At 42.6% G+C, this 25,752-nt stretch overlaps 1 protein-coding gene across 1 annotated transcript in view; it reads left to right on the top strand.

Annotated features, from left to right (window-relative positions):
- The window catches only part of ALDH8A1 (aldehyde dehydrogenase 8 family member A1), a 231,340-nt gene that overhangs the window by 43,917 nt on the left and 161,671 nt on the right, over positions 1 to 25,752 (top strand). Inside the window, exon 2 of the mRNA XM_069236749.1 lies at positions 24,922 to 25,069. Within this exon, the coding sequence (XP_069092850.1) occupies positions 24,922 to 25,069 (148 nt within the window). The remainder of the gene's footprint in view (positions 1 to 24,921; positions 25,070 to 25,752) is intronic.

Genomic DNA, 25,752 nt, shown 5'->3' with positions numbered 1-25,752 from the left:
ATGAACCCGGCATTACACAAGTGGGAGATTTGTGCACTGGGCCTTCACTATAAGGCCAAAAAGTATAGGATCACGTCCCAACTGCTCGACCTGTGCATGCTGACAGCCAAATGCCTCATCACATGGTTTTGGAAATCACCTGAGTCCCCATTATTGGTGGCTTGGAGACAATCTCGCATCATATGGGCACAAGCGGAAAGCACTGCACTCCACAAGGAGGATAATGTAGGACTGCGTAAGTATGCCATTGCTGCCAACTGGGATACAATCCTGAACGATTTTCAAAATGAGATGCCTCTGGACCATGGCACCCCAGACGCAGCACTTAATTGGAGTTGACTGCACAGCGGAGCCTTGAGGAGGCAACTAACGGCAGAGTGTACAGGTGGCAATCTGCCGCCCTCAGTTCACCCCATAACAGGCCGAAGAAGCTTCATGTTGTTCAGCATAATCATGTGTCCAATTGCTTATAACTTGCAGAAGGGAGGGAAGATCGGTGTACGGGAATCAGGTTTGCTTTCTTTGAATTTGCAGAATCAATTAATAGCTTATGTGAATTTTGTATAGAAGCTCCTGGAAATTGAGAAACTGTTGGGATTTTGTTTTTTTCCTGTTGTTTCTTTTGGGTTGTCTACTGGCTCTTGGGATTTTGGCTTTTGTCTATGGGTTATTCTCTGTTCATTTGTTCTTAGATTTCCTATTGGAATGCTGTTGGTGTTCCTTAGAGTTTGACTCTCGGGATTTTACAATAATTATTTTTCATGAGGACCTTTTCTAATTTTATGGCTTTGTATTTCTCTATTTGAACCTTCAAAGTGATTCTTATTTTTTCTGTGCCTGCAAATTTAACAATTCTATAATAAATATATTTTTGCCTTATTTGTCATTAGAACTCATTTATTATTGCTTCTGACATATTATTGTTTTAACTCTGCTAAACTATGAGCTTTTTAGATCGGGGAGTGTTTTTTCTTACTGCAAGATCAACAGGAGATTTAGAGCCGAAACTGCAAAGATATATTTTGGGTTGTTCAAATATTGGTCTCAGTTGATTAATGGGGTTCAGATTCCACACTGGAGTAATGTGAAAAATATTAGTTGCAACTAGGTATTAGAGAACAAAAAATAAACATGGGGAAAGTCCAACAAAGTAAAAAAAAAATCTGGATAAATACAGACTGATGTGTCAAAATAAAAACCATAAAATCACTATCTAATTCATTGAGACAACATTAAAGTATGACCCCATTTTATAAAATAAAACTGGGCTAGCAGCAATATTATCCAAAGACATTGAAAAAACATTAGAATGTATAGATTGCTCATTTCTGAAATCAGACAAAAACTGTTTAATAGAGTAGAATAGACTTTTTTTTTCACTTCTACTGCTAGCCGTCTCAGACTTAGTGTGGTTTTCCCTGAAAAGTTTTACCTTCAGCCCTTTTCTGCATGCCAATCTCAATTTTCCTGTCCTTAGGACTCTCACACTTTACTCTGCTAACTGGTGCTAAAGTGCCTGTGCTCCTCCTTAAAACATGGTGGAATTGGCTTATACCTAATTGGCACATTTAATTTACTTGTGCGTCCCTCGTAGATTGGTATCACATGTACCTATGACCTGTAAATTAAATGCTGCTAGTGGGCCTGCAGCACTGATTGTGTCCCCCACTTGAGTAGCCTTTCAAAACATGTCAGGCTCAGGCCTGCCACTGCAGCCTGTTTATGCAGTTTTAAGCTGCTATGTCGACCTGGCAAGATAAACCTCTTGCCAAGCTGAAACCTTCATCTTTAATATATATAAATCATCCCTAAGGTAGGCCCTACATAGCCCAGATGGCAATATGTAGTGCATTTAAAATGTTGGACATTTACTTTTCAGTTTTACATGTCATGGTAGTGAAAAACTCATAAATGTATTTCTCACTACTGCAAGGCCGACCTCACTTGTAGGATAATGATAGAGTTAACTTACTGCATTTACTAAAGGATAACTTTCGATTGGGATCAGGATGACAGGTCAAGTTTGGTGCCTAAAGAATTTGTTATTAAAAGCCTTCTTTAATGCTGAAGTTGGATTTCTAATCACTGTTCTGAAATCACCACTTTTAGAAAAATTGTCTTTTCTTGTCCCAACCATTTAGTGTCTGCTGCCTGTATCCTGGGTCACATGACTAGGTGTAGTGTGCAGTTTGTCTTTGTGTATTGTACCCGGACAGTGAGGCAAAGGATGGGCCACTCTGAGTTAATGAAAGGAAGAAACTGTCATCTAACACACTTGCACATCACAAAAGCCCTTCTTGAGCACTGTCACAAAGCATTTTGACAGTAGTCCAATGCGACCCTAGGCAATCTGGTGCCAAGCAGGGAGGTACGAGCCTGTCAGCACATCTAGGGTGGAATCTTCTGGAAGCTTCTCCCACTTAAAAGTGGCCACAATGTATAAATATTGGACCTCAGACATCAACTCTTCATTACACTTCTGGACCTGTGGACTATGCAGGAAGAAGAACTGCTGTGATGATCTGAAGGACTGCTGCTCTACTGACTTACTGCCCTGCTGACATCATGACTGAGTGAGACAGACTGGACCTGCATCTCTAAACTCAGGAGTCAGAGTGACTCCAAGGGCTAGTTGGCTAGCCTCAGGGACGTGACAGGCTACCAGCAATCTTGAACCCAGCCTCTGGACTCTGCCATCTTTGAGTCCTCCCATGTCTAGTGGTGCCACCACAGGTCGGGACCCTTGGAAGTGGGCCTAAATGTGCTGTGCCAGCCCAGACATGGACCCAGTAGAACTGACGCATGTCCTCTGCTGTGCGGTGCAACCCTGAAAAAAACAAAGAATTACCTCTGCTGTGTGGACTTTCCCAGTGCCAGGGCTTCACATCACCCTCACAGCCATATTTCACCCAACCCTGGCCAACCCATCTCAGGCTAGTACCCCACAGCACAAGCCTCTTGTCAACTGCAGCTTTGATGACAATGCAGAACTCCGCAACGCGAGGCCTGCAGCGTTATCTGAACCAGCTGGTGTTCGACACATCCTCGAGGCAGGACTTTGCATTGCAAGCCCCCTCATTGACAGCCTCCTCGATGACGCCTTTCATTGCAGCTTAGCAGCTTCTCATAACCAACACCTAGGAAATCTAAAAATAAAAAATATCTATTTAATTCTAAAATATTTCAACGAACATTTTAAAATTTGTAAATTGATGACCCATTACTTTTATTAAGATACAATGAATTTAATTTTATTTAAATCCATGCATCACTTTTAATACCTATTAAGGTATCATAAAAATAGCTTTTTTGACTTTAGGTGAGAATTTATTTTTTAATTTAAACTTCAGAAATAATTCAATTTATTTTATGTTTAAATTAACATGTTGATCCAAAATTAAGTTGATGGTGCTGTAGCATTTTTTATTTTGTTCTACATCTAAAATAGATATATAACATTACCTTCCATTAATATTTAACATAACAATACTTTCCTTATTTTTTCGAGTTAAATATACGTTTTTAACTTTTCCCTATAACTTAACATAGGGAGACTACACAGTCAGGGTGGTGATCTCCCTAAGGATAAAGTATGAGAAAATATAAAAAACTTTTATAAAACTATATATTAAATTATTAATAGTATATTTATATTAATTATCAGTGTACAATAATTTCATAGATTTATATTTTAAATGTAGAAGAAAATCTAATATTGAAAGTGGTTCTAATGTAGGTTCACAGTATTATTTGTAGTAACTATGCCTCCCTGGCACAATGTGTAGTTTTTCTCATTAAAACATTGTAAATGCTAATTTGCCCAGTTAATGACATCACTGTGAGTGCATTCACCTTGATCAAGTGCACTTGTTTCTACCTGAAGACTTTGGTGTAGTTGGCAATCAAATTGTGACACTGGTTATATGGACTTTTTGTTATTGACTGAAGGTGTATGAAAGGAGGTAGCATCAGTATCACAATTCAAACTACAGGTAAACCTATTTGGTTACACAAGAACAACTGACAGAATCTTAAAGGTCTATTAGCAGTTCAGTCAATTGACAGCTTCAATCAATTGATAAATCAATATATCAAATACTTATATATATCAATTTGGTTATTCAAAATTAAGTTAATTATTATATAGATGGTGAAACAGATCATAAACAAATATAAAATGCTGATAATATTGGTTCCAAAAAGGAATTTCACTGAGCTAAATAATGCATGGAGAGGGGCGAGGGGAAATTCTAAGATTAAAGTGTCAGTGTTATATGAACCAAATTAAGGTTCAATGGAAACAGGCATGGGCGTACTAGAGAGAAGCTCAAGAAACAAAGATGAGGGAACAAGCAGATTTAGGGTAATATCTTCCCTCTGTGAAGTCAAGACAGGATCTGCTAAACTATTCTACGAGACACACAATTATATTTACCACATTTTCAAGAAGCTTTGTTCTGTCAAGGACCCTTTAGGGAGAAAGCTCTTGGCCAGTGCCTTGATTTGGTTTAGTTTTTATGCTTAGTGAATTAATATGGTCCTATTGCTGATCAGATTGAGGCCCTTCAACAATTGTACTCTCTTGCTGTCCACTTAAGGAGTCCTATTATCATGGGGATGATTTCATTTGTTTCAGAACCCAGAACAGGATGCCTTAATGACGAATGCAAAAGGAAGCCCAAGGCACCAGGATACATTGGCAACTTTAAGTCACACTTTGGTTTCATGGATCCATGGCATTGTCACTTTTCCCTATTCCGACAATATACCTGTTCTACAGCTATTCACAATGTGACATCCCAATTAGACTTTTATTATTTCAATTTTTAGTTGGCTTGGATTTTCGAATCATTACTCCGCATTCTATGTAGAAGATGGGGTTCAACAGACTACTATTTTCGAGCTTGAATGGGTCACATCAATACGTCTTTTTAACATATTTTTTCCAGATTAATTTAAATTCTGCCCCTCTTCCTATTGTTTGCAACACCTTCTAGGTGACACTGAGAGGACTAGCACATTCAGCAAAAATGGCAAGAAACAGTAGAATTCTGATCTCAATGCTTCAGGAGAATGTAATCTTCGCTTTGGTTTCAGCCAACAAATTAAGGCCCTCATTACGACCGTGGCGGTCAGTGGTAAAGCGGCGGTAGGACCGGAAACAGGCCGGTGAAAACAAAAATTGAATTATGCCGCCGCGGTCATCTGCCATTTCGACCGCCATGGCAGTGAGAACCGCTCGGCTGGAGATTGCGGTCTCCAGCCCGGTGGTCGTTACTAGACCGCCGACGGTATCAGGATCCTGCATACTGCCATGGATCTCAGGTGGTTGGGAACCGCCATGAGATCCATGGCGGTAGGCACTATCAGTGCCAGGGAATTCCTTCCCTGGCACTGATAGGGGTCTCCCCCACCCCCGCTACCCCCCATGAATCCTCCCCCAACACCCCCTGCCACCCCCCAAAGGTGGCACAACCCCCCTCCCCACCCCGACCCGAACATGCACATATACACATCCCTACACATACACACCCCTACATGCACACATACACCCCGACAACACATACCTGCACACATACAAACAGACATGCACACCGTCTGACCCACACACATTTCCCATAGTACCAGCAATATGTAACAACGAGTTCAAGTTAGTCTCATTCTCAGGTTCATTTGAATAATCTTCAATGAAGGCGCAGGACCCATCAGCACAATACCGTGCAACCTTATCAATATAACAATTTCCAGTCTTTACGTGTTCATCCGCTCTTGTGTGCTATGCATTTTGCAACTGATATTTCTAGAGGCATTTCCAATGCCTCATGGTATCATTTCGGTTCTGGATCAAAAACCTAGAAGATGTCATAAACCGTCATTGTGAACACAACTGTTGAAAATTACGAACAATACCAAAGCCATACTGACTATTAGTGAAATCCTAACTTACTCTTGGTCTGAAACTGCATGCCCTCCTGAGAGTGACTGATTCAGCCACTTGGGCAGAGATTATATCACACAGCCAAGTGGCTTCTACTTCACCTACTGATGTGCAGATGGCCTAAGCAGCTCTCAGATGTCCCCCATCATCTCTCAAGCATGAGCTGTCAAAAAATAGTTCATAATCAGGCTCTGCAAGGTGTTCAACTTTGATGTCAGGTCTTGGCTTGGGGCATAGTTCCCATCCATTTATGTTTCAGGCAAAGACAACAATGCAGCAGGGTTTAAACAAGAACATCTCTTTAACGTATTGTTGTCTGCCACCAAATAATGTTCTCATACTTAGTGAGACATCTGTTAGTTAAATCTTGCTTCTTAGTATGGGTGAGTAGCACCTCCACAAAATGCAGGACCATTTCTCTGAGTGAGTATCCCATAGCAATACCCTCAGTTTGCTGAATGCTGACACCTACCTCAGTCACCACCTTTAGGAAATCTGGCAACTCTGCGGCTACTGGGTGAAGAGTGGCTAAAAAATAGACAACTGGTATTACAAAGTCACCATGCATTTGTGTGAGCTCTGAGAGAGCACATCCTTCTCTTTCACTCCAATACAAATGAAACTCTTTATTTTAATATGGCATTCCTAGAGCTGGGGTGTGGCAAAGACTTCTCTCAGCTCGAGTAAAGTGTTCATGCTTTTGTTTCCCCCTGGTAGTGGATCAAACACATCATTTTGTGTCAGCCTCTATAGAGGCCTTACCATTCAGGAAAATGTGGGTATCTCTGGTGTCATTAGCCCACCATTTCCATTAAAATCCTGACTTCTCACTACACAGCCTATTTTACCCACATTAATATGGTGAATATTCTGTCCTTCAACACCTTCCTTGCTCTGCTCCTTTCTCAATGTGATGTCTAAGATACAGGACTTCCTTTTGACAATATTGCAATTTGCATGGGGACATTTTATGTCTATTTTCAGTGAGATGATTCAGTAAGGCATCAGTGCCTTGTTATCAACAAGAGAGGGACAGAGAGAAGTTGAGGTCCAACATACATGCTTCCCTGTATATGACTAACCAATAAGGAGCATGCAGTTCCTAATGTTTGCTCTTGCTAAACACCAATAGTCTATCCCCAGGGAGATGTGGTTGGAGCAGTATTTACATTCAGGAGCAAGGGTCCTCACCCACCAAACTTGTCTGCATGCTTCATCATTGGGCAGTTCATTTTTGGGCCAGTGATGCAATGCCCAGTGGGCCCCATAAAGGGGATCTTTTCTGGAGTTCTTTTGACTGGTTTGACATAGCAAGCCTGTAGTGAGGGTGCTGCAGTGGTGTAGACTGGAGTGGAAGTGAGTGAAATACTAAAATTAAAATAAAGGGCCTCCAAGTCACTGGTTTATTATAGTGGAAGTCCTTGTTAAGAGATAGAAACTACATGAAGCTACAAGGGAAATATTATTCCTTCTTGTTCTCATAATACAGGTGGGTTCAATATCTGGTTAGAGGTTATTAGGAACTGCAAATTCCTTGTTTATTAATAGTGTCTTGCTTGCATGCATCTTGTGACATTGACATCACTAATAGGTTGTCAATATATTGCAGAACAACGGAATTGCATGGTATTGTATTGTATTGAGTATTTATAAAGCGCATTCCGGCCCAAAGGCATCGAAGTGCTAACTGGATGAGGCGGAGGAGCTTGGTCGTAGGACTCCCGAACTTATTGAGGAAACAGCCAGGTCTTGACCAGTTTCCTAAATATTAAATAATTATGTTCTTGCCTTATATTCAATGGAAGGGAGTTCCAGATTTTAGCCGCAGCAATAGTAAATGCTCTGTCTCCCCATTTTACTTTCTTCGTGCGGGATGTTTGAATTCGATAGGCACCCGCCGAACGCAACAGCCGATTGGGCCTATGCCATTGCAACTTGGTGGTTAGTATTGCAGGCCCAATCCCATGAACCGCCTTGTGAGTAATGCAGAGAGCCTTAAAAGAAAGCCGATGGATAACCGGAAGCCAGTGTAGATCTTTAAGGCACTTCTTAACAGAGGCCCCACGAGGCAATTTTAATAACAGCCTGGTGGCAGTATTCTGCACCAGCTGAAGCCTGTGCAAAGATTCTTTATCCAAGTTAAGTAAGAGTGCATTTCCATAATCCAGTCTGGAAATGACTAGAGCCAGAATGACCGTTATTCTACAAGTCTGAGGAATAAAAGGGAATATTTTCTTTAGTTTCTTCATGGTCCACAGACAGGACTTGATAATCAAATTGACCTGAGGTTTGAATGATAGTTGCTCATCAAATATTACTCCCAAATTTCTTGAGGTCGAACGTGGAACAGGAAGCGTCCCACACTCTTCAGGCCACCAGCTAGTGGACCAATGTACCCTTCCAATTCCAAAGCACAAAATCTCAGTTTTTTCACAGTTGAGTTTCAACCAGTTGGACTTCATCCAATGATTGACTGCTGTCATACAGGCGTTGAAGCGGATAGCCACTTCTTCAAGATCTTTATCAATAGGGATAATGATTTGAGTATCATCAGCATATAAAGTGGGAAAAAAGCCAAAAGAGCGAACCAGCTCTGCCAGCGGTGCTACGTACACATTAAATAGCGTCGGGCTTAAAGAGGAGCCCTGAGGGACCCCACACGGCAAAAGGTAAGAAAAAGATCTAAAATCACCACTGCTAACTGTGGCCCACCTATCAGATAGAAAAGATTCAATCAATTTGAGAGCCTGGTCCCTGATACCTGCCTGATATAGGCGGTCAAGCAGGATATGTGGAGCAATGGTGTCAAAAGCTGCCGACAGGTCCAATAACACCAAAACGACCCCCTGTCCCTTGTCCACCAATCTGCGTATGGTGTCTGATGACGCAATGAGAGCTGATTCCGTACTGTGGGATTTCCGAAAACCATGTTGCGAGCTGTCCAAGCCTTTAGACACAGACAAGAAGTCAACCACTTCCTTATTAAGATGTTTTCCTAGTATTTTGGCCGCATATGGGAGAAGGGCTATAGGCCGTAAGTTGGTCAAGTCATCGGGTTTACCAGCTGCCTTCTTTTTTAGTGGAATAATAGTGGATTCTTTCAAGGCCCTAGGGTAAGAACCCGATGCTAGCACTTCCTTAAAAATAGGGGCCAGTATAGAAGCCACTAGCTCTGGTACTAATTGCAGAATTGCCGGGGGGCAAGGATCCATAGGGGAACCGGATTTGCCTTCCAAGAGCAGTTTACACAGAGCCTCAAAGGAGGGCATCTTAAAATTTGAAAGTAGAAGTGGCTTGTCTAACAACCCGTTGGTAGTCACCTCAGGGTGAGGATGAACAGTCCGCCGAGGGGACAGACTAGCTAGTGTCTTATCCAATCTAAAGCTGGAGTAGATGTCAAGCACCTTACCTTCAAAAAAATTAGCAACTTTATTACAGAAATCTTGCGAATTTTCTACATTGGGGGAGCCTAACGGAGTCGAGAGAATGTTGAAAGTTCTAAATAGTTCTCTAGAAGAGTTAGCTGCTTCATTGATTTTACCTGTAAAATAGTCAGATTTGACTGCCTGACAGGCTTTTTTATAAATGTTAAGTGCGAGCTTAAGGTCAACCCTTTCGGCTTCGCCGAGGCTGAGTTTCCAGCAGCGCTCTTTCTGCCGGTATTTCCTCTGTAGGATTTTAAGGGCTTGCGAGAACCAAGGTTGATTGGGTTTCTTCCTAATACGAGAAGCAGAGATTCTTGCCGGTGCTAGCGTGTCCATTGCTTGTTTGATACCCAAATTAAATCGAACAAGCGGTGACAGCCTGGACACCTTTGGATCATTCCAGTTATGTGAAAGTGTAGCTTTCAATGGTTCAACTTCAATTTTTCTCCGGGGTCTTATCAGTTTTTTCTGGGAAATAGATATTATGGACTGCTGCTTGGCCAGGAATTTAAACGTCAAAAGGGCATGATCTGTCCACTCTAAAGGGGTGGTAGACAGATATAATGTTTCCTCGGGACGGGTAAAAATCCCATCTAGGGTGTGGCCAGCTCTATGAGTGGCCGTCCCATCCTTTAGGACCCAGTCTAAAGCCACCATGAGGTTAAGGAATTCTGCAACCAGCGCGTCACATGTATTATCGAAATGGATGTTAAAATCTCCCAATATGATGGCTTTGGGGGCCATAATTAAAGGTTCTAATATTGAGGGCCATATCGAAAGAAACTTAGAGACAGGACCGGGGGGGCGATAAATTAGCAGGCCCTCCCAGACTAGAAATTTGTCTCGGAGCAATTTAAAGGCCATAACTTCGCAGACCTCTGGAATGTGACTAGCATTATTCCAGGTGCAAGTGAGCTCGGACCTACAAATGATGGCCAGGCCACCTCCTCTACCTGTGTTTCTGTCCACCCTATAAAAGGCATAGCCGGTAGGGGATGCCTCAATAAAATCGGGGTCCGAATCAGGCCTTGCCCAGGTTTCTGTTATGAACAGACAGTCTATATTGAGAGTCAGGATAAGCTCGTTAATTTCAAATTTGTGTTTAGGGAGGGATCTAACATTTATAAGAGCAAAAGGGCCCCCCGCTCTACCATCCCTTACCCTTCCACCAACCCCAAGTTCACCATTTTTCTCTCCTGCAGCCCCAACTCCCTGGGTTACCTGCTTTCCCATCCGGGATGGCAAAGGCACCGTCCAATTGCACTGCCCACACCTCCAGGCACCAGCAGTGTCCGGGCTCAGAGTGTGGGTGCACCTGGGGCCTGCCAGCCTCTTGAGTTCTTCAGAGGTGTAACTAATATTTCCAGAACCAGGAGCAGAGTTCCTGGCCCTCTGGCCCGTTCTGGCACGGACGGGCGCAGACGGGCTTGCCTTTGGCGCGCCAGCGGCGCGCCCGCTGCGCGCCCGCTGCGCGGCCGTATTTGCACCGACATATATCCCCCTTGGCAAAACCACTAGACCGCAAACCGCGGTTAGCCCCCGAAAACCGGAAGTGGGCTGTAACCGGCCCAACTTCCTCCAAAGGAGGTCGGAGTGTCCGAGCACCCGATCGAAAGAGAACCCTTCCTTCGGAAGGTAAATTCGTTGGGTAAAATAAGTAAAATACAGCGTTTTGGCAGCTTTTTGCTTCCTTTTTTTTGGTAACTTCAGAATCTCTACATTCTTTTTCAAAAACTGATCAAAGATGGAAGAGCTCTCTGTTTACCCTTGTGGACCTGAGAACCATGCCAAAATTATATTTTAGAACTGGAACTTGAAGAGAAACTGTCTCTCTTCGTGCCGTGGTACAGAAAAGAAAGCTTAACACAAATAAACCACTGTAAATCACTCAGCTTCACATTGTATTTGAAATAGTGTTACCATAAGATTCTGTGCAAGGGGACAACAAGGGACAGTGATATTATTAATATGTCTAAGGTCCTGCACAGTACAATACTTGCTGTTAGGGTTCTACATGCCCATGATAGGGAAATTATGTGGACTTCAAAAAAATCTCCTTAAAATGCCTTGTTGTTTCATAGACCCAATCACTTGGGCAATTCCAGCCACCTTTACTGGTGATAGATTGTGCTGGGGCGTTCAGCGATACTCTGCATTCAGGTTAACAGTTTTTATTTACTGGTTTTACACCTTTTACAAGTCCAGTGTCCTTGCCTAAGAAATCCCAGACTTCAGGTTTAACTGATTCTTTCAGTTCAGGAGACAAATCATTTACCTTCATCATGGGGAACAGAACAGCAGCTGTACCGTTCTTGGCCAAATTGAATTCCACATCCTAATCATGGGGCTAAACTTGACTCCCTCCTGTGTACAGTAAGTTCTGCAATTTAACTTACATAATAAGTCTCGGACCAACAGGTTAATGGAACTTGAATCACATGCCACAAACTGATGATCTTCTTCAAAGGAACCTATCTCGACGGGAGCCTTCTCTGATAGAGGGTTCACAATCTGTTTATTTGCAACACCAAGTTGGATTTGTTTTCCCAAGAGGGTAGGTTTGGGACTTCCGCTTTTCTAACTGTGGAACGGGTAGTGTCAGTGTCAATAAAAAAAAAACACTTCATGGTCATTCAGCACACCTTCCACGAATGTACCACCAAGTACGCAATCTACCTCCCCTCTCAGGGACTGTGATTGCTTTTGATGAGATCCATAGTCTCCGAGCACATCGAAAACCAGGAACTTTTGGAAACTGGCATGATCCTCAAAGGAATTCAAGACCTGGTTCACATTGAATCCTGGTTTCCCATATTTTGCTGAGCCATCTCATGGTGGGGGCTTGTGACATATTGTGGTTCCAAGGTCTCTGCATTTGTACATTCTGTATCTGTATTGAATTGCCATTTTGCATTTGACCATCGCCAGACATTCTATTTCAGTCTAGCCTACGCTCTTCCAATGGTCTAATTTGTTGCAATAATGATGCAAATTAAACCACTTCAGTGTTGCCATATCTACTTGAGAATTCAGATCAATCTGCGCACTGCGACCTCTGATTTGTGGAACACTGTTCCCATTATGCATCATTTGTACTCTGTCTTGAAATCCAGCTCCCTATGTTCCCCCCACCAATGCTATTTTTCTTGTACTGGCCATTCTGAACACTTTTTGTGCTAGTTTTGTTTGGGCTAACATTAGTGTCTCCTTAAGGTTCTTCTTTTTCATCTCCAATTCATCACTATAGTATTTTATGTGCCAAAGTATTCCATCCAAAGGTTTACTCTGTCAGCAAATCGCATTCTGCTGGACGTGCACACAGACCTTCGGATTCAACCAAAGGACAAGCTGGGACACATGATTGCTCACATTACCTGTTTCAATGTGTTCAGCACCAATATGCTGTCTGAATACCTGCAGAAGGCGCTGATAATAGGCATGCTCTGACTCTTCAGCTTCCTGTGTAGTTTGCATAATCTTCAACCAGTCAATCTCTTCAAGAAATTTATCACTTGATCATTCTTCTGCATGACCTCATGAGATAAGGAATTTGTCTAAGCTACGCTTGGGGGTCCTGCATTAGGCCACTGTATTGTCACTTTAAATTATGCACTTGAGTCATTAGGGACCACAGTGTTGAAAAGGGTATATGAATCTTCCAACCACAATCCTTAGAAGTGGCTTAGCTTGCGTGTACCACAAATCAGGAATTTTTCTCAAATCTGGGATTTTATTTTTAAATGTAGCAAGATCACCTCAACTCCAGTGCACATGCACATATACTCATCCATGTACCTCTCTCAAGGGGTAAACACTAGCATCTGCATTAGTTTGATGGGTTCCTTTCTTTGTCCCCCAGACTCATTTTCAAACTTCCTCTTCTTTTCCTTCTGAATCCATTTGTCCCTAATTGTCTCCAGAATACTCCACTTTTCTATGCTAGTTACCGGTTCTCTCACATGCGTTTTCAACCAAGGGCTTCTCATACTAATGAGGATGTCATTACTTACATGTGCTTTGAAATGTTTATATAGAGTCTGACTTTTAGGTAATTCCAAATTGTATTAATTGGCCAATTTTGCTATCCTTTTGTATGTTTTTACAGTAAGTTGTGTGACAATTGTAGCTAAGAACAGTAATTCTTCTTCATGATATCCATATAAGTATATTGTGTCCAGGTTTCCCATAATGAGTTCTTCCAGCTCCATTTAACCTAACAGCATCTAAGGGTCTCTAGCTGTTCAAGTTATTAGTCTATTGCCAACCTCCTCTGTCTCTTCACTTCCTGTCAATGTTCCCTCCAACTGGGATCAGACTCCTAATTCCAAAAATCCAGAAGCACCTGGTGTACCAGTTACTGTGAACGCTACAGGTGGGTCCAGTGCAACAGCACCCCCTAAAGTACACAGGGTCCATACATCTATTTGGGAACTCAGAGCTATGGGGAAAGTAGTGACAGCTTTATTTGAAAGCCATAACTGATGCAATTGGAATCTGTGCTGTAACAAGTGTAACATTTGCAACTGGATTGTAGAAATTGAAGCTGCCATGACTGGGGTTGTCGCCGTCAGGGCCGTCATAACTGGGGCTGTTACAATAGAGGCTGTCATAATTGTGGCTGAAAAAGGTGGTCCTCCATGTTAAACTTGGACAGGGTTAGTGGGTGCAGTCACATTATTTTCATTATCTGGGGTACCTCTGACAGGAGGCAGAACTATGTTGTATGGGGCGGTCGGGAAGACAGCAACCCTTCTATAAAGTCATCACTAGAGTCAATATCAATGCTAATCTCAGACAGGGCATCTGCACCTTTCTCTTCTTGTGCTTTCTTCTTCGTTTTATAATTAATTAATACTGGATAATTTCTAACTCCCTCAACCATATCTCTCCTCTACACTTGGAGTTTGGTATCTCATTTCTCATCCATCCAACTACAAAATGTATTTTTAGCTCGATTCTGATATTGATAAAAATAGTATTTTTATAATAAATGTTAATGTACAATAATGTAATAGATTTGTTGTAAATGTAGAACAAAATCTACTTAAAAATATGGAAAGATGTACTAATGTAGCTACACAGGAGTATTATTTGCAGGATTTAGGCCTCCCTGGCAGCTTGTGTAGTTTAATCTCATTAAGACCCCTTAAATGTTCATTTACCCAGATAATGGCATCACTATGAGCACATTGCCCTTGATCAGGTGCACTTTCCTATATATGAATGCTTTGGTATACTCGTCAATCAAAATGTGCTACTGGTCGTATGGACCTTTGGGAAGTGTATGAAAGGAGCTAGCATCAGCGCCACAATTCAAATTACAGTGAAGTTTATTTGATTCCACAGAAATGCCAGAGGGAACGGATGTCCAAACCTTAAAGGCTTATTAGTAGATTAGTCAAGTTACAGCTGTAATCAATTGATAAATCAGTTTAACAAATAAACACGTATATCAGTTTGGTTAATCAATCTGAGCTTATATATTATATCGATGGTGATACAAATCATAACTAGATATAAAGTGCAGAACAGAGAATGAATTGGTTCCATAAAGGAACTTCCCTAAGTTAAAGCATGGAGAGTGGCAAGGGTAGGTGTCCGTCTCAGATGAACCAAATTAAGGTTCAAGGGAAATAGGCATAGGAGGTCAAGAGACAAGCTCAGGAACCAGACATGAGGAAACAAGCAGATTTAGGGAAATGTCTTCCCTCTGTGGAGTCAGAACAGGATCTGCTAAACTATTCTAAGACACAAACAGTTATATCACACAGAATTCTCATCAAGCTTTCTCTCACCTACTCCCTCTGAATGGGCCAATAAGGATACACTGTCTTCCGGAGCAGGTAGACTCCTACTTTGCCATCCCTGAACAAAGGCTTACACAATGCATTACCTTGTCAGTATCAGCTCTCGGGTCTGCCTTATTCAGAAAGCTCTTGCTCATCTTAATACACCGTGAAAATCACAAGTATCCAATTAACTTTTAAACTATCATTTCTAAACAATGAACAGTGATCCTAACTAATGAGGATGATAATACACCTGCAAAGAAAAGGAAGAATGTTAAATCGCAAATAAACCAACAGTACATTTCATAAAGTAAAACTTCGAGAGACCCTGTCCTACTCGCAGTCAGGCTAACATATAGAAAATCACAGTTAAATGGATTCAACTATGTCATAAGCAATCCATTCATTACACTTCAGTTATATAAGTGTGGCTCTGTTATAAATCGATATAATGCCACCGTGTTAACAAAAGGGTAGATGTTTAACACGGTGGTTAACATATGATTAGTACTACTTAGGGAGCATTAAACTTCTGCTGTTCCAGTCTGCATGACCTTGTTGTGTTTATGCATCCTATGAGATCCAGTGTATAGGAAGAAGGACTTTTACCAACCTTTGGCAAGAACAATAGGTTTGGCATTGGTTGCTAGCATCTTTTTTGGCATTGCTTTTTAAAAATGTTTTCGTAATTCTTTGATAAAAAACATTAAAAAGGACGGCTACCCGTAGGTGCACAGGCATGTGTGTACGTACATGCAGAAGTCTTTGAGATAACGTTTTACAGACACATTCAAAGATGGTCACCCTAATATGCGCGCACATGAAAAAGCATTTGTGGCCATCTTTGAATGGTTTGGAAACCCATTTAAAGATGGTCACCAGTTCATGTGTGAACCAGAGAGGCATTATTTAAATCAGTGGAAACCCATTCACAAAAAGGCTGCCCATGCATGCACATGTGTGTGTAAGCACCCTCAAAGGCATCCATTTTTGAGCTGATTAGAAGCCTGTTCATAAAATGACAGCTGCAGTGAGTCTACCTGCAGTATGCACTACAAGCTGTGCCGAGGGCTCAGCAGCACTGTCTGGATAAATGCTGGAACCTCTCATAGTTAATTAAATAAATGTAAAAGAAAATTATTAAAACACACAATGGTCTACAAGTGCCTGGCACTGAGTTAGACTAATTGTCCTGTAGGTGACGTTATTGTACTTCAGCAGAATGACGTCACTGACAGAGAAACAAAGCAATGGCAGAAGTGGACTGAACCCTTCCCACATACATGCTGTTGTGGACAGAAGAAAACTTTGAATGACAGTAAATCAGACCAATGGATGAAGAGGGCACGATGAAGGTAAGTATATTGGATATCATTTTTTGTAAAATAAAAACGTCAGACCTAAAATGACTACTTCCCCACTAATACGGAGCAATTCTGCAACCAAGAGATGCAGCCATCTGACTAGGAAAGCGCTAGAGCAGATCATATTGACAGTTTTAAAACAACATTTCTGCCAGAATTTTGTTTTAAAACATCTACAAGCATAACGCTAGCTTCTTTTTAATAAAATGTACAAATGCAAAATTAGAAAAGTTATGGAACGTAACATTTTTTTTGAGTTGTAGGGAACAGGCAGCAAAGCAGTACAAATATTTAAAGATATTGAATAAGTTGCGGGCCGGCGGTTTTCCTCTTCAACGACCATTTTTACTTTGTCAGCGCATAAATGTGCACTGTGACCTGCACTGATGAAATATGTTCTGTTTGTTGAAACCTGCTGGTTAAATTGTAACTTTTCGCCTTGGAATTTCTATTCGTCAGATAGTATGTGGCTTTAACATGCGTTTGTTAATCTCTAGCATGGCGTTTAGCAGTGCAAAATGTCTAGTTTCAAAGGTTGTCAATTTAGCATTGAAACAAGCATGCCATAGCCACAATGTGAGGACATAGGCCCTCATTCTGACCTTGGCGGGCGGCGGAGGCCGCCCGCCAAAGTCCCGCCGTCAGATTACCGTTCCGCGGTCGAAAGACCGCGGCGGTAATTCTGACTTTCCCGCTGGGCTGGCGGGCGGTCGCCTTCAGACCGCCCGCCAGCCCAGCGGGAAAGAGGCTTCCACGATGAAGCCGGCTCGGAATCGAGCCGGCGGAGTGGAAGCTGTGCGACGGGTGCAGTTGCACCCGTCGCGTATTTCACTGTCTGCGCAGCAGACAGTGAAATACATGTAGGGGCCCTCTTACGGGGGCCCCTGCAATGCCCATGCCAGTGGCATGGGCACTGCAGGGGCCCCCAGGGGCCCCGCGACCCCCCCTACCGCCATCCGGATCCCAGCGGTCGGACCGCCGGGATCTGGATGGCGGTAGGGGGGGTCGGAATCCCCGCGGCGGTGCAGCAAGCTGCGCCGCCGTGGAGGATTCAATGGGGCGGCGGTACACTGGCGGGAGCCCGCCAGTGGTGCCGGTCCGACCGCGGCTTTACTGCCGCGGTCGGAATCCCCATTGGAGCACCGCCGGCCTGTCGGCGGTGCTCCCGCGGTCCTCCGCCCTGGCGGTCAAAGACCGCCAGGGTCAGAATGAGGGCCATAATGTGTTTATATCTTCATATAAGTGCTTATATGCGTATGCGAACACACACATATACACACTCTCTCTGGTACACTTGTGGAAGATTCTGTCTCCATTAACCAGGTACAGATGCCACTGTAGCAGCGCGCGGCCTCCTTGTCACCCATTGCTTAATTTGTAAAAGAAAAGGTGCCGAGGCCTAAAGTTTGCTTAGAAGCTTGTGGTCAGAGCTATTGAGATTCGGGGCGCTGAATACCAAATTATAGTCTTGATTTCACCTCATGCCTCGCTATTCCACCACGACCACTTCTTGCTCCTTTATCCCACTTTGGCGCGTTGCTGCTTTCTCCATTTGTCCCTTTTTTCAGTCTTTCTCTTTCTACGTCATTCCCCTTTGAATGTTTTTCACTTTTTACCTCTAGGTCAAAGTCTGATGAGGAAAAATAAGTGCCAGTCCCTAAAAATAAGTGTCGGTGTGCCTCATCTGCTGCAGCTGGTTCAGATTCAACACGAGAACCTACAGCCAATGACCTTGTGTAAGAAAATGTAGTTGAAAAGGGATTGGCTGGGCGAGTGTCCTGAAACCACAGTGGCTATTCCTTTGAAATCGTCGTTCCAAAAAAGTCTGAGCAACAGCCCTATCTGCTTTGAGTCCATCTGTCCATCATTGGCCTAGGTTTGGTCATTCCAGTTGTTCTCCATCAATAGATTGCCCAGGCTGCAGTTGGGCATGAAGCTCAGTGAGAGAGAGAGAGAGCACCTTAATAGTATTAAAAGGCAGATTTATGGAAAGTGGCACTGCGCCGAGTGCAGCACCACTTTCCCTGCGCCCCTTAGCGCCCCCCTACCACCACCATTTGTGCGCCGTATTTAAAATATGGCGCACCATGACGCAGGGTAGGGGGCAATAGCATCATTTTTTCATGACGCTATTGATGTACTCTGCAGGAGTAGCGCCAAAGTGTTGGTGATACTCCTGCAGAGTACACAGGGGCTCATTCATTCTAAATAATTGAAGCCCTCTTTTAACGCCTGGTCTGAGCAGGCATTAAAAGTGCTGTAAAAAATGGTGCAAGGAAACCTTATAGATTTCCTCGCGCCATTTTTGCGCCCCTCCTAACTGGGAAACGCCCACTTTGCATACATTATGCCTGGCGCAGGCATAATGTAGCGCAAAGGTTTGCCGTGTGCATGCATTACGCCACTCTGTAACTATGACGCTGGGATTTTGGCCTCTTGGGCTGCAGTAATGTAAAAAAATAATGACGCTTATGTGGTGCAAGGTGGCACTAGGGGATTATAAATATGCCCCTTAGACTCTTTATGTCTCTTTATGAATGTACAAGCAAAGTAGAATATACTCATAGATATATCAAGAAGGAATAATGTGGAACATCAGACATAACTTCTGAACTTTGACTGCCTCTACGTGGAAGGTCTTAGAATGCGTTCAGAACCTACACAAGTTCAATTGAACAGACTCAAATGTGCACATTTTTGGGTTGCCCTCAAGTAATGGCTTTGTGGGTTGCGTACAAGTGTCACACATTAATTTAACTTGCGTTGCCAGGAAGGGTACTCCAAATAGCTTCCTTGAGGGAATTGTTATAGAAGTCAATGATTATGTAACATGTAGTTGGCTGGGATCCATTTAAAAGACTCTCCAGTTGCCAATTTTATCTTTGATCTTAACCATCTAATCCAATTTCCTAATACGATATTTGTACAACTCCAATATAACATGCTTTATCATAGCCAATAAGTCTGGCCTTTAAGGCGTTTATCTCTGAATATTTTTCAGCACAGTTCATTTTTAAATTACCATTCCAAGATGTATGACGTGATAAGCAACATTTCAGCCATCTCTGGCTTTAAAGCAATCATAAAGTACTCCAAAAGCAATTCATGGACGACCATTTGTGCGTGTATGAGTGGCCATTTTTGATTGTTTGGCAGGTTTCATCATTGTCTACTGTTCCCAGGTGGACATTCCGTTTATAAGTAAATCCAACAAAAAGCACGGGTAAAATATATAGGTAGGGCCTTTTAAAATCAAAATAATTCTGCATTGATTGACGATTTTGTATTTGTGGTTTTGTATTCTGGACAGTGGGTGAAAGTTAGTCAAAAAGAGAGACATCTCAGTACATGGAAGAATGAATGGGAGTCGTCCTGTGTGTATGGATGAATTGGTGAGTGCTTGAATGCCTGGAATCAATGAATGTATGGGTGGGTGGCTGAAATAAAGGCTAGAAAAGAGAGTCCTGTTGACAGGAGTGGGCAAAAGTAAAGGGATGTGGTACAGGCTTGAGACTTCACAGAAAGGAAGCTGAGTCGGACATTGTGGGGAAAGATGGACACACAGTGACAACATGGTTGAGAACAGTGTGAGAGGGATGCATGAAGAGAGATGAAGAAAGTGGAATAATGGCATAGGATGTGGGCAGTGGAAGAGGATGGGGTTCACTTCTTAAAGAAAATCCAAAGCGTATGGCTCTCACTTTGGGGCAAAAACAACAGTGGGTCTATTTACAACCGCAGCTCGGAGAACAAAGGGTTTCATAGCATGTATCAAGTTAGGTATTCAATGATTTTACAGTAAAAATGTGAAAACAAGCTTTCCTTTCACCTGTAAACATCTAGCATGGCAGACAGCAATAAGACAAAAAAGCCACGATGTACATATTTTACAAATGAAGTGAACAATGGCTGACCACTATCCTCACTGTAGTCAGCGTAGAAGCCCCTTCACTTTGAGACATTTAGGGGCATATTTATGAGCCCCTAGCGCCACCGGAATGTCACGTTTTGTGATGCTTCGGTGGCACTATGCCCTGCGCCGTATATACAAGGTGGCGTTCAGCCACTTTTTGTGGCTTAACACCACCATGTAAATACAGCCCCTTCACACGCAGCCCTTTGAGTGGAAAGGGCGTGCAATGGGTGTTGCTGTAGGCGTGCCACAGTAGCACCCATTGCATTTTGACGCTGACTCAGATTTATGAGTTTTCTTGAACCTGAGGCGGCGCCAAAATCTAACGCCACTCCAGGGGCAAGGCACAGCGAGGAAGAATACTTTTATTCCTTCTCGTTTTTTGCTTTTTCAATGTGTGCTGCATTCTGCAACACGCATAGAAAGAGCAAAATGCCAGAAATGATTGTTTATGTGCGGGAAGGTGTCCCTTCCTGCACATAAACAATCATTTGAAAATGACCCTTTGGCACTTCTGTGTGGGCTGCATTCTGCAGCACACACAGAAGTGCCAAATCCGCTATTAGTGATTGTTTATGTGCAGGAAGAGACACCTTCCCGCACATAAACAATCATACCCCTCAATGCAGACATGTGCAAGGATGCCTGGTTGGCGCTGGCAGCTAAATTTAGCACCAGCACAGGGGACAACACAGGGGTGCGCCACATTCAATTAAATACGGCACATCCCTGTACTGTGAAAATGACAGAGCATGGCGCTGCCAATTTTGGTGCAGCGTCGCGCTCTGTCATTTTCCTATGAATATGGGCCTTAATATGGTGGGATACCTACACGAACGACTTTCCTTCCTATGCATCAGTTTCATATTTTAATTCCTTCAAGATATTTAGGGCCACATGTACCAACGTTTGGTTTTGCGACTCACAATTTGCGAGTCGCAAAACTGAATGCTGTCAATGACACTATTAGCGATTCGCAAGGGGGTCGCAAATGCCCACCTCATGATTATTCATGAGGTAGGTCGCAATTGGTGATTCCCTTGGGAATGGCGGCTCTCACAGGGATGGTGGCCTGCTGGAGACAGCAGACCACCATGTCTGTGACTGCTTTTAAATAAAGCAGTTTTTTTTTTTAAATGCAGCCCGTTTTGCCTAAAGGAAAACGAGATGCATTTCTAAATCAAAAATTGAAAGGTTTTTGTTTCATTTTTTCACTGCCTGCTCTGAAAAAATGTTTTCACTGACATTCACTGACATTCCCGTTTGCAAATGGGTTAGCACCAGTGTGACACTGGTGCTAACTGCGATTGTTTTGCAACCGCATTCGCGGTCACAAAGCAATCATACATGGGACTGTAAGTCGCAATTAGGAAGGGAACACCTCTTCCTAAATGCGAGTCGCAATCCCTTTTTGCGATTCGGTAAATAGTTTACCGAATCGCAAAAATGGGTACCAACACACCAAAGTGCATTTTGCACGTCGCAAACAGCCCGATTCGCTGTTTGCGACGTGCAAAAGCCTTCGTACATGTGGCCCTTAAGGTCATTCACTTCTTTGAAAATGTGTCTGTGTAATGATCACGTGTTTTGTATGCACCATATTAGAGCTGATGCCTTAGTCAGAATACTTGCAATGGAAATGATGAGAACAGGGTGGGAAAATAAATCAGAAACCATGGGGTGATCCAGGAGTGTTTTAACAAAGGGTTTTCTTCAAAAATCACTTTCAATTGCAGCAGTGGTTCCTCCATAGGACCGGAGGAGCGTTGCCCCCCACACTGCTGCAGAAAGAGTGTAAAAATAAAATGGTAATACATGATTTTATTGCCATTTCATTTTTCTCTCTCTGCTGAACGGAGTGTTGGTGTGGGACCAGTGCTTCATTGCTGCTGATAGGCAGCAATGAGGTGTGTCCCCTTTGTTTGAAGTGTGCACATTGGTTTGACTGGCTATCTTACTACAGCCAAACCAACAGGCGCAATTCAAACCTCTCAACCGAGCTGTATTGGACAGCTAGGCTGGAGAGCAGGCACAGGGCTCCAGTGCCTTCCGGAGCGCTGAGGCAGCCTGCTCCATGCAATCCAGACACTTCACCCATGCTGCTTTACAGCATGAGAGCAGTGTCTTGATTGGATAAGCTGTGTGACGTCACCTCGTGCTCGTAGGAGTCTGGAGCCAGGGACTGGAGCGCATCAAGGACATGCGGCAGGATAAGGTAAGTAACTTTTATTTCTTACCTTCATAGATGCTTATTGTATGCGTTTTAGTGTATGTAGCGGCCAGGCCTACTGTATTTTGATGTCACCAGCCACCACTGATAGTTTGTGATGTTTATTGATACTGTAGAAAGTTGGGCTGAATCAGTACTATAGCAGGGGGTCCTTTGATGAGGTAGACCCTAAATGACTGTTGTGATGACATACCAAGGGGCATATTTATACTTGTTTTGCGCCGAATTTGTGTCATTGTTTTAACGCAAATTCAGTGCAAAACTAACTCCATATTTATACTTTGGCTCTAGACCCGTCTAGCGCCATATTTATGGAGTTAAAGTCATTTTTGGACATGGAAACCTACTTTAGGTCAATGCTTTGCACCATTATTTAATGCCTGGGTCAGGGCAGGTGTTAGGAGACTTGTGGGCCTATTTCCATGGTGGAACACCATGGAATAAGCCCACAGGTGCCCTCCCCAGGCCACAGGGACACCCCCACCCACACCAGAGGGACAGCGGAGGATGGGGGACCCCACCCAGGTAAGTATATGTAAGTGGCCCTGAAGTGGGGCCCCCTTCATAGCACTGGGTGCAATGGCCATGCCCAGGGGACCCTGGTCCCCTGTGCTGGCCATTGGGGTGGTGGGCATGACTCCTGTCTTTTCTAAGACAGGAGTCATATGGTATGGATGGTTTTGCATCGGAAAATTATGCTAGGCTGGTTAGAGTAATTTTGTTTACTCTAACCTGCCTAACGTCATTTTTTGGTGCAAAACCCCCTTCTTCCATACCGTCTGCCCCACCGGGCTAACGTCATTTTTTTTTTACGCTAGCCTACCCTTTGTACTGGCTAGCACCATTCCATAAATATGTGACAAAACATACTGGGCAAAAATCTGCATATTAATGACATTCCATAAAAAAGCATACCTACATACTCAAATCAATCACACACTTCAGTAGCCATGAACAAACAATCACTCCCATTCCAAACAGCCTTATATGCAATAAAAACGCATACACATGTAATGTATAAAGAGGCTTTCACAAAATTACAAATAATCAGGAAGCAGTAATACTGACTAGTCAATTTTCTTTTTACACTTTCTTCTTCACTAAATGTTGGCCAATTCGGATTCATACAATGAATTAATTATTTTCCTAACTCCTTTGCTGGTTGCGGACCATGTGTATTCATCAGATGGTTACCAAAATGACTCGTATCCATTCATTCGTTCGGTGGCTATGAATATCTCATTTGTTGGGTGACTATGAATGTCTATGCGCGTTGTGGCGGAAACACCTTCACGGGAACAGACACTTGAGCCTGATTACGAGCTTGGTGGAGGGCATTACTCTGTCCCAAATGAGACGGACATCCAGTTTACCGTGTTACAAGTTCCATAGGATATAATCAAACTTGTAATGTGTCAGGCGGGATATCTGTTACATTTGGGCAGAGTAATGCCCTTCCAAGGTCGTACTCAGTCCCTTTGTGTTGAGTTGCTACTCATCACCCAAAGACCTTCAACTGTACAACCTTATTTTCAGGATTTCACACGGGCATTCACAAGTCCCTTCTGCAATCTTAAGGACCCATATCCCATTTTTTCCCTCTGAAGCTTGATGGGAACTAGTACCAATCAGACTCTTGTGGTCGAAAGACAATGTAGCCCCCCCCCCTGTTTTATTGCAGCACATATCAGAGATAAGAATGTAGCAAGAATAACATATTAATATAACACAGTAATAATGTAAAATAATGCCTAGGTTGTAGATAATATAATAAAATGTAAGATATCTTGCACCAAGATTGTTTTAACCTTTTTTTAGATTTTTAAAATGTTTATCAATATTAAAGCAGGAATAAGGGGACTTTAAAATGTGGCCTTCAAAGTGGTCAGGCTTCACACTTTGCTTAATCTGAAAACATTGCTGAGCTTACCAATTTTACTCAACGCAAGGATTTTGCATCTAAGTGTATGCTTTTGTAAGAAAATTCTCATTATAAGAGCCATTTCACTTTTTTCCTGCGGTGTTTATCTAGTAGTTAATTTAATAGTCAGCCAGAGTTATCTGTTAACAAATAAAATTGCTCTTTCATTTCCCATGGTGTTTTGCACCTTGTACATGACACCCAAATAAGTGTATGGATATTAATGTGTGAAGTAAATCGTGAAAAACTATAATGTCATGAATTTTCATTGGTGTGCTGAACTACAACATGTTTTTTTCCCAGACATTTGTCACATCATCACTCATAATTATTTTTTGAAGGTGGAGGCTGCAGTATCAGCTGCTAAAGGTGCATTTCCGAAATGGTCTTCCAAAAGCCCACTTGAAAGATCTCAGATCATGAACAAGCTGGCAGATCTTATTGAACAGCGGCTGGAGGAGTTTGCACAAGCAGAGTCAAGAGATCAAGGTAAGTGAAGATAGCTCAGAGAAAATAAACATAAAACAAAACTTGATTAGGAGCTGTGGGGTGATGTAGTGGAGGTTTGGAGGGTGGCGACCATACTAGCACCAGACTGAATAGACCACAGAGAGCTTCCATTTCTGAATCCTGACATCAGAATTCATGTGCATACTAAATGTTGAAGTTATCGATGGTACTTAATATTAAGGACAAGATGTTGAAAATAATATCAACAAGTAAGTAAGTCTAGATTTTCTGTGCTTAACTCCACATATGTGTACCTATGCTGTATAGATATCTTCAAGGCATGTAGATGTGAAGTTAGGAATAGTAATTCTATTAATCCCTATATGCACTTACCTTGTGATATTTTGTCACTCAATATTCTGTACTTGAAATTGTTGAACCACAAAGGTCTTCCTGTCGATATTCAATAGTACAGTCATCAGAGTTCACTGTGTGACACAATGGTCGTGGCTGTCGAGGGGGTGGTAAACATTATAAACTCAAAAATACACTGATGTTTCTCAAGCTTTCTGAACTCTCTCTAACTCTCCAAAGAATTTCAGACTCATCATTTCCCATTAGCAGTCACAAACAAACCAGGCTTTGCGTCTTCGAGATTCTGACAGTGTCTAAACATCAACAAAAATACCTGTGAGATAAATCCTTAAATAAATAATAAAACA

This window comes from Pleurodeles waltl, chromosome 5 (assembly GCF_031143425.1).
Source record: "Pleurodeles waltl isolate 20211129_DDA chromosome 5, aPleWal1.hap1.20221129, whole genome shotgun sequence".
NCBI lineage: Eukaryota > Metazoa > Chordata > Amphibia > Caudata > Salamandridae > Pleurodeles > Pleurodeles waltl.
The sequence above is the reverse complement of the archived record's forward strand: the minus strand, read 5'-3'. Positions and strand labels throughout refer to the sequence as shown.